The 15,299-nt window shown below is 46.6% G+C and overlaps 1 protein-coding gene across 1 annotated transcript in view; it reads left to right on the top strand.

Moving 5' to 3' along the window:
• Col22a1 (collagen type XXII alpha 1 chain) overlaps positions 1-15,299 on the top strand; it is a 233,247-nt gene that overhangs the window by 18,690 nt on the left and 199,258 nt on the right. The window contains exons 3-5 of the mRNA XM_037197519.1: positions 3,268-3,335; positions 10,572-10,690; positions 15,108-15,231. Of these exons, the coding sequence (XP_037053414.1) occupies positions 3,268-3,335; positions 10,572-10,690; positions 15,108-15,231 (311 nt within the window). The remainder of the gene's footprint in view (positions 1-3,267; positions 3,336-10,571; positions 10,691-15,107; positions 15,232-15,299) is intronic.

Here is a 15,299-nt window from a genome sequence, read left to right as displayed (position 1 = left end):
CTGTGGGTTGAAAATGCTGTCATTTCTGTAGCCAACAGAAGTAAACGGTGAGGATTATGTTGATGACTAAAAGTGACTGTCACACCCCCATCCCAGGAGCGTTGGAGCCTAGGATATCATCTCTTTGACTCATCAAAATCATGGTGAACAGGGTACCTTGAATACTACCATCTACCAGCCAACATTTTCCTCCCAGTTCAAGGGTCAGTGGTTGTTTCTATTTGGATTAAATCAGGGGCCTGGGCTACACCTGGTGGAGACAGTGGGCATATACACTTGAACTGAGATCCAGCCACCGACTGGGGGCACACATGCCCAACAGTGACATGAGTATTGTGTCACCAGCTCTGGAACTTGGTCTCTCTCTGGAGGGGGTCCTTCTCCAGGTAGGAATGAGTAGGGACATCACAGCCCACAAGAGCTGAAGGCAGAACTGCAGTATGCTCTGTTACCCATTTCTATGTCCTTTGAATAATCTGTGAGTTTGGGACAGATCTAGAGGTCAGTATGTATTTCAGTTGAACAAATAGTGACAGGCCATGACTCAAGATGTAGAGGTATCTTTGTAAAGGGAACTGGAAGATGGCTTAGCTGGGCTTGGGGTACCACGCCTAGCTCCCTGAAAGCAGGCCATGTTAGCTACTTTGGTGTCACAGTGGCCTCACGTGGGAAACAGTTTTCAGAAGGAAGTATTTATTTTAGTTCATGGTTTCAGGGGGTTTTAGTCCATCATAATGGGGAAGGCACAGTGGAGTTTATGGCAATGGGAGCCTGTGGTATAGGCTTTTCACGTCACAGCCATTAGGAAGGAGAGACAGCAATGGCAGTCAGGTATAACCTTCCAAGCCCCCCACCCTTGGTAGTCAGCTGTTTTTGCTAGGTGGGCTCATACACCCAAAGTTGCCAGGACTCCTCAAAACAGTGCCACCAGTGGGGGAAATGGAGTTGAAAATGTGAGCCTGTGGGGTGCCTGTCCGATTCAGCTATGACATGGGTGACGCCCAAGGCCCCTAGCATTCTTGGGAAGCCTGGCTTGGGGAGTTATTTGGTGAGCTTTATGTGCTGACTTAACCAGATGGGGTGTGAATTGCCGTGTGAGCCTCTCGAATGGAGGAGGCTTAGCAATGATATGCGCTGAGGGCCTTTGACAATCTGTGGTTCTGTTGGGAATGATTCCTTAAAGCAGTGTGAACAAGTCTGTCTCCCCCAACAAGACACCCAGTCTTTCTGTGTCTGTGATCTCCAGATTGCCGCTGCCATCTGGGTCTTCAAACCAGGTCCTTCCTTCCTATGGGCTATGTGTAGATGTGACTCAGTGACACACCCATCAGCCTCCAGGGTTTTGCTCACCATCCTGGACAGAGCCATCTGGGTCAACTCCATTTACAGTGTAGACTCATTCAATGACTGACCATCCCCAGCCTGTCTTTCTGGGGGGCTGCCAGAGTTACAGCAATCATTCACCACCCTACAGCTGCAGCCTGGGTTGGGTGGAGCTGTCTAAATATTGCCTTGTGCCTGCTTCTTCCCTTAGATTTAGTCCTAGACAGACAGCCTGGTGCTGCTTCCAAAATAACTCTTTCCCTGTGGTTGTCAGACCTCTTGGTGCCTTACAGGGGGTGTGCACTAAAATACATCCTGGAAAGCAGGGGCTCTCTCACCCATTCCCCTCCCTGTTGTGAGCCAAGGGTGCCCCAACAGCCCTGCACTCAAATGTTGATGTCCCCAAATAGAAAAAGTGATCAGTTCCTGCACATAAAATTAATAGATGGTGAAAGTGCCTGGTGATTAAAATAATAATACATAAGAGCCAGATTGCTTCCTGGGCAGGGCTGGATCAGAGGGAGGTGAGCAGGTGTCTTGGGGGCTCACCCTCTGGCACACAATTCCCATTTGATGAATGGCTCACTGGCCTATCATTTTCATATGTATGTTTGTATAAATATTTCATATTTCATATCTCCAGAAATGGATTTTTCTCAGCCTATATCTCCTTCGGTTCTCTTATCTGTGTGGCTCAATCTTATGATTTCTTAAAAATTATTAGTTCCTAGATAATTTGTACAATATGTTTTAATCATATTCACCACCACCCTGAACTCCTTCCAGATCCATGAGCCTTCCCTACCAAGCCAAATTTATGTGCTCCTTAAAAAAGAAAAAATAAAACACCTATCAAGTCCAATTTGTGCTACCCATATAATCTTGGATATATAACCTCTCACTGGAGCACGGTCATCTCTCCAGGGGATACCCTCTTAAGGAAAATTGACTCCATCTTTTCCTGCTGTCTGTTTCCAGTAGCACCCCAGCTAGGGGTGGGACTTCATGCCCACTTCCCCTCTCCATGCTGGAGATTTGGTCTGGCTTGAACTCACGGGTTTTGTGCATGCTGCCACTGCTCTGAGTTCATATAGTCAGTCTGCTGTGTCTACAAAACACTACGTCCTTGTAATCATTCATCACCTCTGGATCCTAAAATTTTTCTTCTCTTTTGCAATGATCCCCGAGTCTTGGAGGAAGGGGTGTGATCTAGTTTTCCCATGTCTTCATCTCTGCATGTTAGCCAGTTCACAGCCTCTGTGTTAACCGCTCATTACTACAAATAGAAGCTCTTCTGATAAGAGTTGATAGATGGTTGCATCTGCTTGCCTGCCCAAGAACAGTGAGGTTTTCCCAGGACATTCCCCTCAAAGGAACAATAACAAAATACAGAAATGATCAGTGGTATAAAGGCTAAAAGATTAATTAAACAAGAGGAATTGGATTGATATGGGAATGAAAGGGTAGGGTAGAGGAAGAGGGTATACAGGGATAGATAAATAATACTGAAGACCTCTCAAAAAGTCACTTGAAAACCTGTGCGTCTATGTACACACACACACACACACACACACACACACACACACACACACATGCATTGTTAAAGATACTTGAATCCTAGAACGTGGAAATATCAAGCTGGCACTGATCTGGAAGCTTCATTCCTACTGGCTTTCGTAGTGCTGGAAAATGCCGTGCATGCTGCCAGAGGAGAAAATGGAGCACCAGTCTTACCAAGCTGTGAACCCTGTAAGCTACAATAATGACTGTCCTGGCAAGACGTGTCCAGTGGTACGTGGAAGAATTAAATAATACAGGGCCACCAGCCCCCTCTGTGTGCTGCTCTTCACTGTAGGTAGAGTGGGGCTTGTTGCTCTCACACTCAATAGGGACACAGTAGGCATGTTTTCTCACCTGTCTGTTTCCTCTTGCTTTTTTTTTCAGACGTGCTCTGTCCCAGTGTTCGGGTAGAAGGAGACCGCTTTAAACACACTAATGGAGGATCCAAGAAATCACAGGTATGAGAGACTCCAACACACAGGATTGCTTTCGTGTGAAGCTTGCAGATCTAAGGGTGTCGTCATCGTCATCGTCCTGTGTCGTGTCCCCCCCCCCCCCAACTCTTCTATCATTCTCATCTGTCACCAATGTCCTGGTGGGATGGTTTGAACTGTGCAGGTGGCAGTAATCCCTCAGCACCGAGGAGCGTCTGTATACAGTTTTCCTTTTGGCAGGTTGGGGCCATCCTAAAAATTTCATGACAATGAGTATAGCAGGCGTCGGTGGATCGGCAAGCAAATGGCAAATTGAGCAGATGAATGAATAAATAGAGGTACTTCAGAGAGAAGGGGGGTTGGATCAGCAGCATACACAGATGAGGAGCTCAGCAGGTGGGGAAGCAGGCATGTGACTAAAGGCCTGCAGCAGAGAGAAGCATTCTGGGGCTATGAAAAGACCATCTCCAGCAGTGCCCGGCAGAAAGAAGGGCCATGGCAGCTTGTGGAGTGTGGGGAGTTGATGTCCCCATTGCTCTGATTGTGTTGCACATTGATTAGTTCTCCTGTGACCACAAGTCCCGCTTAGCACTTGGAGTGAGTGTGTGGACTGTTGGCTTCTCCTCTGCTTTCCTCACCAAGGTCTGTCTCCTAGTTCCAGGTCCTTTTCTCCATCTTCCCTCCTCCATTGTCCACAGGTCCAATTTCTGCTGTGTGTGCATATCTCACCAGCACCTGAGGTCAGGACTAGGCATGGTTCAGACACATCCAGTCCCAGGAAGTGTGTGCCCTGTCAGTGTGCCCCAGTGGACTGCATCAATGTAACATCTGTATCTTTAAGACTGAGGATTTTTCTAGTAGAAGGCCACTATACCTGTGTGTGTTCAGCAGGAAGAACGTGCAGGGGAGCGGATGCTCCTGGAAGCACCTCCCACCGCGATGGTGCAGAGTCAGGCCAGTGCCATGCTCTTCGGCATGGCTTATAGGTCGGCAGCAGACCCTGGCTCCCAGGGTTTCCGTGAAGGATCCAGTGTGGTAGCCTGAAGGCTTCAGGCCTTAGTCACCTTTGCTCCATCTTGCCCATCAAGCAACTCCAGTTAAACTTCTGGGGCTTTTGGAGGAAGCCACAGCAGACAGAGGTATCCATCTCTTCTTGCTGATGGGGCCTGTGAAACGGAGTGGGCACTCAAGGGGTGCAGTCTTTGTCACAGCTTCTTTGTCCGACTTACAAGATGAAGGTGACTTTTCCTGTTTCCCTTTGAAAACTCAGGTGCTTTGAAGCTGGCGTGTTTGCAGCCGAGCTGCTCTGCCCAGAACGGGAAACCACTGCACAATTTGAATTGAACGTGCCCACTTTGTGCCTCGGTGATTCCCCCCCCCCCCCCCCCCATGATGCTCTCAGACAATCCATTATCCATTCCCACAAAAGGAATGTGCCTGCTCAGTTCTGCACAGGACAGCTCCCTTTGAAGTCCCTTTTCAAAGTCTATTCTTACCTGGTTGCTTTGTCTACATTTGGCTTTGTGAGCCACATGCCTGGGGGAACAGCATCTCCCAAGTAATTCATTATTCAGTGTGTATGCCCATGCTGGGAGTGTTCATGACAGTGGTGACATTGATAGCAGCAGCAGCAGCCACCGCTTGCTGAGAGCCCATGCATTTCTTCATTTAACTAGCACAGCAGGTGAGAGGCACATTGTCGTCCCCCCCCACACACACACACAGGTGGGAAATCTGAGGTTCAGAGGATAGCTGCTCTTCTGGCGTTTTACTCTATCTCAAGAACTCCCATTTGAAGGTATTGCCACCGTCTACGTCCCCTGCAAGCACACGAGCTGTTTGAAGACAGGACCTGTCTCTGTCTTCCCATTCTGTGTTCCTTGGGATATATGGAGTGGTACCTCTGGCATGTAGGAGCTTAAAAGATGTATTTTGAGTGGATGAATGGATAGATGGATGGATGGATGGATAGATGGATGGGTGGAATGAGAGAAAAGAAGCTTAAATTTAGTGTGAAAATATGAAGGAATGGAAGGAGATTGGATGAGTGGCTAAAAGATAAAAAGATAAATATGCTGAAGAGATAAGGGTGAGAGGGAGGAGAGGAGGGAACAGGGCAGAAGACAGGAACAGAAGAATCTAGCACAGGATCTGTCAATCAGTTGAGTCCACAGATTTCTTGTCCTATATATAGGCTAAAGAGTAGTGCAGTTTTGCTTCTTTTCTGTTTCTTGCTGAGGGATTCAGAAGATGTGATGTGTGTATACATGCACCCACACGTGCTTGTGTGTGTGTGTATGTGTATGTGTGTTTGTGTGCGCGCGCATGTGCGTGCATGCTGTCTCGTGCCTGTATGTGTGTGCTTATTTTTGTGACTATGCAGACCTTTGAACAGGTGGGCCTAATCTGTCGTAAATGGGCAGGAACCCTCTGATGAGTGCTCTGGGTGCTTGGCCAGTTGTGAGATTCTCTGTTATGCATCTTCTTGCATCCACTCACAGCCAGTGAAGTCCTGGCACCTTCTCTGCCCCTCTGGGGCTCCCAGGAGATGAGTCTTACTTAGTGCAGGACGGGGGTACGGGGGGAGCATCTACACACACAGGCATCTGCTGTGTGTGCATAGATACTCTGCTTTCTCTGCAATGTCATTTAATAGGTATGGGACTTGAGAAAGTGTCCCAGCTACGTTGCAGCTGAAGAGGGAGTTATAGATTATCCAGCTTGTCAATTTCATCATAATTGAGACATTAGAGAAGCTTTCTTTGTTCTGAAATATAAATGCAGCTCTGAAAGACCTTATCTTCAGGCAGTCCCTTAAATATCTGTCACTTTTTAGGGCTCATTTGGCCTGGAAAAGTGAGGATGAAGATAAGAATAGACAGGAAGTATTGAGACATATATCTTAGATCAGCCTGCTCCTTGCCAGCCAGGTGGCTACAGATCAAATTCCAGATTTCTCTGAACCTCAGTTTCCCCATGCAGACAACAAGAGATCTGAAGAATGTCTATGACCACCCTCAGTTCTAATACCTTCTCTGCCAGTGCTTGGCCACGAAAAAGTGTCATACAACTTTCCTGAACAGTGGCCCAAGTCTCCCTCTGTGTGGTCAACTGAGTGGTGATGAGGCACTGGTCAGCCTTGGAAAGTTTGCATTCAAGGACTGCTGCTTCCTCTCAGCATGTCTGTCCTCATAGTCACTTTGCCACCCCAGAGCTTTCCAGTTTCCTCCCAGCCCTGACTTATTTCAGGTAAATGGGTGCCTGTTGGGTTTCAAACCTGGGACAAAAGTCATGCCCTTTCAGGTTCCTTTTCCTTTTTATATAGTTATTTCTTTATTTTATTTTATTTTTTTTATTCAGTCCCTGGTTCTATCCCAGGTTTCAGCCTCAAATAAATGGAAAAAAAAAAAGAAATAAAAAGGAAAGAAAACATGACTGCTCCTAGATGTGATGGAGGAGGTTTATTATAGATATTGGGAGAGCCTAGCCAGAAGCAAGGACCTCTGGGAGAGTCCGGATTGTACATGAGCTGTGCCATGTGAGGAGATGGCAGGGGAAGGGGAGAGGGGAGAGAGGGGAACCAGGTGCAGCAACCAGGAGGTCCAAAGGTCCAAAGAGAGTCAAGGGTAACCAAAATATCCGGATTATATAGGGAAGAGAAGCCCAGCCTACTGGGCTGGAGAGTTTAAGGTAGGGAGGGGCTGGGGATGCAAGCCCTAGGGCTCTGTCACTGAGGGATGCTGGGAGAATCTGGAGGCCTGGTCTGCTTTGATATGTTAAATAGACACCTCAGCTATTTGTCTCCGGTTTGAAACCTAACAGTACCATTTGTTATCGCAATGCTTTGTTATCACTAGCTAAATGCTTGCTGTTTGAAGTTTTTGAATGAAATGGGCCCAGTTTAAAAAAAAAAAAAAATAGTCGATTCGTGGATAAAAAGGGAAAAATGTATTCCACACTGCCTAGGCCATCTCAGGAAAAGCAGAGAGATATGATGGGGTGGGGGTGGGGGTGCTTTTCCATGGTTTTAAGGGAGCAGGTACCTGGGAGGAGGGGAGCCTGTAACCTGGAGGGGGCAGGACTTTGAAGTGTATAACAGGTGCTTGTGAGTAGGGATGGAAGGAGTTTAGATGCTAGCATAGACCTTGATGTGCTAATAGGCACCACAGGCATATGTTAATGGAAGGACCAGAGGTCCCTTTCGCCAGAGATAAGGAGAATAGTTTTTCTCTAGTCCCTGAGGGGCATGCTGGGTACTTCTGCCCATAGATAAATTCAGATTATAGTCACTAGGACAGCCAGTTCCTACTACAAGCAGACTGGGGAGTGCATCACCCCCTGGCCACTCCAAATGCAGAAGAGATTATCTCCCTCAGTTGCATGCCCCTAGCTCCCCTGCAGCTCATGGATTTTTTTAGGGACTCCCCAGGACTCCTTGCTAGGGGAGGTGGCTGCTCTGTGCTCTGTCTTGGTCATTTCTTAGAGCCTGGTCCTACCTAGTCAGGGTGAGAGTGGTGGTACTGTTTCTGAGGTTCAAGGCCCCTGTGTCAGGGAACTCTAAGAGTAGACAATGCCACAGATTATCCTCCTGAGACTCCAGAGAGAGCTGTTGGTATCCTCTTGAGTGATTACTGGGCTCCAGCTACCTTCAAAAACCTTATGACATTATCAGATTGAAATATCTCAGACCAATAAGATATTGTCCCCCTCTTTTTATAGTTAAGGAAACAGGCTCAACAGAGTTAGATCGCTTCCTCAGAGTCTTTGTGGGCAGAGAGTGTAATGATGTGGCGGGCGGGAGGCCCTGGCTGGCCGGACCAAGGTGCTGGGCAGATGCAGTGGGTGTCAGGCTGCAGCGTGTGAACAGTGTCACTCACACCCCGGGCACTGCATCCATGTGGAAATGAGTTTATTATAATGGAAAGACAGAGAGAAAGAAAAGAGGGGAGAGGAGAGAGGGGGCGAAGTATACACCTGAAGGGCGAGAAGGATAGAGAGAGAACAAAAAGGGGGAGGAGTTTTCTTCTTAAAGGGAACATAGGATGGCATTAGGAGGACACTTGGAGGGTCCCCAAGGGGCGGGTCAGAATACTAACAGAGGGTGCTTTGGCTTCATTAAACATAGTAAATGCCTGTAGCAATCATTCCCTTAACTTGGTGCACAGGGGAGTGATTCATTCTACCCTGTCAGCTTGTCTCTCCAGCTGTGCTCACTGAGCTAAGGACTCCTTTGCTGCATGTACCCTGGACATTTGAATTCACTGTTACACAGGAAGTGCAGTGGAAGGCAAGCTACACCATGATAAATATTGTTATAACCATCCTGAATAGTTATTGTAGCTGGAGTTTTCTCCAGTCCTGCCTGGCTCACAGTCAGGACAAATCTCTCTTACCCGCCAGTCCCACAGCTGCTTAGACCCAACCAAGTAAACACACAGAGACTTATATTGCTTACAAATTGTATGGCTGCAGCAGGCTTCTTGTTATCTAGTTCTTATATCTTAAATTAACCCATATCTATTAGTCTATAAGTTGCCACGTGGCTTGTGGCTTACTGGTATCTTAACATGTTGCTTCTCATGGCGGAGGCTTTTATTCAAAGCTTTTTAGGAGATAGGGAGTGCTCACACTGTCACCCAGGCTAAGGGTTATGCAGAGCATCTAGTATATAAGCAGCATTTGGTGTGGTCTTCCATACTTCTTCAGTTAAAGCTCAAAGTCAGGCATACAGAGTCACGGGCTCCCACGTCCAGATTCCATCACACTGTCAGCCTCTAGAACAGGTGTTGATCTCTGGAGGCTTGGTGGGCCTAGGTTGCAGGGCTTTCCAACTCTCCATATCGGCCAAGGCATTCTAGGTAGAGCATCTTACCATGGAAGTATGCACTTCGGATGGTAGAGAGGATTGCTACTGAATGGTGCACACTCAGGGTCTCGTGTCATGGTTGGAACAGACTCATCTGCTGGGCATCTAGGCATCTTCGCTGTCCTCTGTGCAGCAACCAGAGACCTCTGCTGGTCATAAAATGTGCCAGATTCCCATAAATATTTGTCTGAGAAGAATTAATCTTCCATCTCCATGCTCACTACTCCCCCAGTTTAAAGCCCTCGGCTGTGACTATTCTTTTACTTTGTGCTGACAATGGCCCTTAGTAATCTTTTAAGAGAAATCAAAGCAAGCTGAAGTACTCACAGTTTACTAATGCAAATACTGCAAAGGCAGTTAGTTTATGTCTCTCTCATGTTTCTCTCTTTAAAATCATGAGATTCCAAAGCCACAGCCAGCAATCCCAGCAAGATCCAAGGGAAAGGCAGCAGTGTGGCTGCAGAAAGGAAAGCCTTAAGTTGTGGATGGTCCTAAAGCAGCAGTTCTCATGACCTCTTTGGCAAACCTCCATCTCCAAAAGTATTTACATTACGATTCACAACAGTAGCAAAATTACAGTTAAGAAAGAGCAGTGAAAATAATTTTATGGTTGGGCTCATCACGACATGGAGGAACTGTATTAAAGGGCCACAGCATTAAGACTGTTGAGAACCCATGTCCTAAAGGATCTGCATGCACATTTGCGCTTCTGGAACACAGACGTCCCCACAGCAGGGGAAACCAAAACACCTTCATTTGTCTTGTTGTACTTAACCACGATCCAGGATGCTCTTGGTTCTCACATTCCAGTGCGGGGGCCAGTGTCTGCATTCCCCAGTGCCTTATCCTGGCATTGGACTTGAGGCTCAGCTCCTCTTGTCTTCCTAATATGTGTTCTTATATCTAAGTCCCCACTCCTTGAGGCAGAGTGGGTGGGCTGCCTTTGAAGATAATGAGCTAACCGGTTTTGGTGATTTGAAAAAAAAATGACCCCCAAAGGGTGTGACACTATTAGGAGGTGTGGCTTTGTTAGAGTAGATCTGGCCTTGGTGGAGGAAGTGTGTCACTGTGGAGGTGGGCTTTGAGGTCTCATATATGCTCAAGCCATACTCAGTGTCTCAGACAACTTCCTGTTGCCTGAAAGTCAAGATGTAAGAACTCTCAGCTTCTTCTCTAACACTGTGCCTACCGTGTGCTACTTTGCTTCCTGTCATGATGATAATGGACTAAACCTCTGAACTGTATAAGCCAACACAATTAAATGTTTTCCTTGACAAGAGTTGCTGTGGTTGTGATATCTCTTCACAGCAATAGAAACCCTAACTAAGACACTGTTCATGTCTCTGTCATACTCTTCCTCTGCTAAACTCACTTCCAACTCTTCTGTTTGCACAGGTTTTGACCTGATGGATTTGTTCAGTGTGAAGGAGATCCTGGGGAAGAGAGAAAATGGAGCACAGAGTTCCTATGTACGGATGGGTTCCTTCCCTGTGGTGCAGAGAACTGAGTGAGTGGTCCTTTCTCCTTTCAGATCATCTGCATGCTCTGGGGAGCAGGGTGCAGCCTGCCACAGCTGCTCACTCAGCACTGAGCTGAGCTGTAACACACTTGGTAGAGTGCCTGGTGAAGTTTACACTCAGGTGACGCAACTTAGCTGCTGATCTGGGAAGTTCAGCTCGTTCTTTGCAGTTCCGTGCTCATTGTGCTAATGATTTTCTCTTCATTTTGTGCTCATCTGTTCATTTGGCATTAACCATCCATTTATGGATGCAGTTTTCTTTCAACTCATTAAAGAACAACCATTTTATGTTTATCGCCACATATCACCTCCTATGGACCAGCCATGGCCACACCTAGCAAATGTCTATCTCCTAGAATCATGTAATGTTTTTGGTCAGCGAAGATCCAGTTCCCATGTTGTTGACTGGGTGCCTTGTTTATACATTACCAAATGTCTCCTTTTTCTTCTGTTTCCACCTGCGATGAGTATCCCTGCTTTGTGATGTTGAGAAGCTAGGCTACATGTATTTGTCCAGTGTCTGATCCTGCTGTATCTCCAGTGAAGGGCTAAACATGATCCCACAATGAGTGCTCTATGCTCACCAGAGATAGGCAGAGGGTTTGAAAACTAGGATGCTCCTGCATCATGAGATCCCTCCTCCATTTTGTAACTCTTTAATTGCCTCTATGACTTCTTAAACTCAGAGGCCATAAATGGCAGACTGGAATTTGGAATCACCTTCAGTGTCTCATGGTCTGACCCAAGCATCCTTTGTTGACTCCTGTGTGTTTAGAGAATTCTAGGTACCTCCTCATACTGCCAGACCTTTGCTGTGTCCCTTTCTCTAGCTCTGCTCCTCCTTCGAGTATAGTTCAACTGCCGGGCTTTAGCTGCTGCTCTTGGGGAACCTCCACCCTAAGACAGACCTTCCCTTCCTCTATTCTCCTCATAGCACACTCCTGCATTGATTGAGCATGGTGAATTTGCGTCCAGTGAATCAAACTATGCAGTTGGTCCTTTGCAAACTGTCTTTGCTGCTTCGTTAGAAACTTTGTGAGAGACCTAAGTCTTGGTCTCTTCCAGAGTCCATCACTGAGCTAACCACTGCCTATAGCAGGGGATTGGTGGCTCTCTCTTGACAGCATAAATTAGACCACAGTGAGAGAAGTCAGATTTCAGCTACCCATGGTGAGCCATGAACACAGACTGGAACACAGCATTGAGTTCACTCAGCATCCTCCGAGAGCCAGCTCTGCATTATACTGTAGCATCATCTCACCCATGGCTCCAAACCTGCATTCCCTGAGAGTAAAGGAGAACGAGGCACGTGACTCCTCCCTGAGCTCCATCTTTTCACCTGTGGAACAGAGGCTGTACTCTGACCTCCTAGGTACTGAGCATTTTCTGCAATGGTGCACAGATGCTTGGGGTGATGTGAATCACCTGGTCCCAGGCTCTTCTTAGGGAAATGCAAAGATAGGCTCCAGACTCCACTCTTACTTCATGCCTTCTTATGAATTCACCAGCAACACTACTCAGAAACAAAAAAGCATCGTATGTAATTTAGAGGAAAAGCCAATAAAGAACAAAAGGGAGAGTGTTACATAAATGTGGCGGATGCCTCACAGAGGACCCTTCCCATTGCCAGAGATGTCTTGTTCTCCTGGGACACCTGTCAATCAGCAGAACATCTTTAAGCTCTTGCTCTAGAGAACAGAGGACTGGGCACAACTTCTGGGTGATGAGTTTAGCCTCTGTGACACTGGCAGTTTCCTGAGTAGGGATTACTGTGTGTGTTCCATTTCATACAGCATAGCTTAGCAACTCAGACATCTCAAGAAAGGATAGTTTCCCTTCCCTTTCTAGTACTTTGAAATGTATTCATCCTTATACATACATGATTTAATTTGCAAGTTAATTTTATTCATACTGCAAAAAGATGTCACTTTCAACGTTACTCATTTCGTTAACACGTCAAGGGCATTTTTACACCTCTTCCTTCATTTGCTTCTCACTATAATAACATGAGGTGAGCAGTGCAGGCATTACTCTCATTTATCTGGTACAACATCTGAGACTCTAAGGAAGGCAGTCACTTGTTAAAATCGCACAGATAACAGGAAACAGAAGCTGGCCTCCTGTCAGGTACTTGAAGTCCAAAGCCTTGTCCTTTGCGCTGTAATTTCATACCTGCTATATTATTTATGGAAAGAATTGTTCACTGGATTTCCTACCCTTGCCTTGATTAAACTGATTCCTCCACCCCAGACTATATGTGTGTAGGTATGTATATGTGCATTGCTTTGTCTCTGTCTCTCTCTCTCTGTGTATGTGTGTGTTAATACACACACACACACACACACACACACACACACACACACAATCTTTTGTTTGGATGCACACACTTGCATATGTCTGTTGAGATAATTCAAAATAATAAGAGTAAAGTGTGTTTAGAAAGAAAACAATAGACAAATTTATGAATGAAATGAACAAAAAAGTAAAAGTGTCTTAGGTGGTGACATTCTGTCTTTTTCTACATGCTTGGTGGTTAAAGGACCTCCTAACTCCCGAGGGAAGCCTAGGTGCTGAAGGTGACAGGCTCTTTGCCTCCTGTTTCTATATGATCCTCGGTGATGTTGTTGACCAGAGAGATGATATTGAACAACTGGGTCACCTCTCAGCCTGGATTTGTCAGAGGAGAATCAGTGAGGACCAGTCTAAGCTCAGGAGTTCTGTAGCTACATGAAGGGTCCCTGAGGATCTGTAAATCTAAGAACCAGGAACCCAGACGCCTTCCCACTTCCCTTTCTGGATGTCTGGCCAGACAGCCTCCATCTCCTCCAGTAGCAAAATCCATGCTATGTGTGTTCCCAGAGGCAGTCTTCCGCCCCCAGGGTAGACTTTGGCTCCTTCCTGGCCAAATTCTACAGAAGGAAAGAACAGTTGGCTGGTGGTTAAGAGAAAAACTATGGAGAGACCAGACCCTCTGGGTGTGAACTCTGTCTGCTAAATCTCCTTGAGTTAACCCCAAAGAGTCCAGGGGTCCTGACCGACAATGCAAAGATCAAAAATAATCCTTCACAAGTTCTTTCTAGGGTAGAATGAAATGAAGACTCAGTGTCCTCCTTATATTAAGTTTCTCAAAGTACTCATTTTAAAATCAACTCTTAGATTATTGTATTAAGACCATGTGTGTAATTTATTGAAGAAACCTTATAAAAATAGGCTGAACTTTGTTTTGATAGTATGGATATCCTAGGTAAAACACAGGTATTCACCAGGGGAAGTCGGCAAGATCTGGTGGTGTCTAGAGGCACCATTGTTTTCACAACTGGGGTAGGAGGAATGTCACTGCTGTCCAGAGGGAGTGGCGGTTCGTGGTGTGGTGTCCTCCGTGGCAATGGGAGGTTACCCCTCTCAATGTCCTCTGAGAAAACTAGCCTGGCCTGGGGAAAGAGAGGATTTTGCATAAAGACTGCATTTGACAGCTTTCAGGGTTCTTTATTCCTTAGCACCTGTAGGAAGTCTGCTGTTCTAGGGGCTTTGTGGTAGAGCTGACGGACAGGGGGTTATCAGACCTTCTCACAGGGATCACCACAAGGAAACTGTGGAGATCTGTGAGGCCAAGACCAGGTGCTTTGAATCTACATTCATTTGAATATGTGGTGGTGAGAGCTGATGAAATGAGCAAGTGTGTAAGTTACTGTTTGCAGAACTCTGTTGGTAGAGAAAGGGAGGGGGGAAGAAAGGAAGAAAATTTGTTTTGCAGGGCTATGCTAAGGCTCAGGAGGAAGTGCAGGTGTCTCTGTCCATGACATGGGTGAAGGTGGAAGGAGGGGTGGCCCAAGGATGCCCTGGGCAGGCACAGAGTGATTGGCTTTTGGGCCTCCATAGTTACTGAATTTCTAAGAGGATGTCCTGTGTCTTAGTGACAATGCTGTATAGTCTACATGGTTCTTAAGTGGCAGAAGATTCTTGAAGAGCTAGAGGCTTGTTGTCTAAGGTCAGGTCTTCACGGATGGTGTCTTCTCATTGTAATACCATGTGACAGAAATACCGAATACTGAGGGACCTCTCTTACAAGGGCACCGATCTGTCCTGAGGGTTCCACTCTCATGACCACCTAGGCATTAGGATTTTATGAAGATGTACACTGAGACTATAGCTACTTGGTATACGATCCCTGGTAAAATAAACATGGGAACAGGACAGGAGAGGTGAAGATTGGAAGTCTCCACTGCAACCATTCCGTCAGTCATTGGGAGGGTGATGAGCCAGTAGAGGATGGGCATCCTTGGGGGGTGGGGGTGGGATTCACACCACCAAGACTCAGTAGCTGAGCAGACATGGAAGCTTCCTCTACTAGCTCCCCACTCTCCTCACTAATCCTTGTACCGTAAGTCTGTCTCTCTGTTCTCAGGGATGTATTCCCCCAAGGTCTGCCCGATGAGTACGCCTTTGTCACAACCTTCCGGTTCCGGAAAACATCTCGGAAAGAAGACTGGTACATCTGGCAGGTCATCGATCAGTATGGCATCCCACAGGTATGGGTAATGCTGCCTGTCTCTGGGGCAAGTGCTGTGTCCTGCTCCCAGGAAGTAGTCTTGACTAC

This window comes from Peromyscus leucopus, chromosome 20, assembly GCF_004664715.2.
Source record: "Peromyscus leucopus breed LL Stock chromosome 20, UCI_PerLeu_2.1, whole genome shotgun sequence".
NCBI lineage: Eukaryota > Metazoa > Chordata > Mammalia > Rodentia > Cricetidae > Peromyscus > Peromyscus leucopus.
This window is presented reverse-complemented; position numbering and strand designations above follow the sequence as displayed.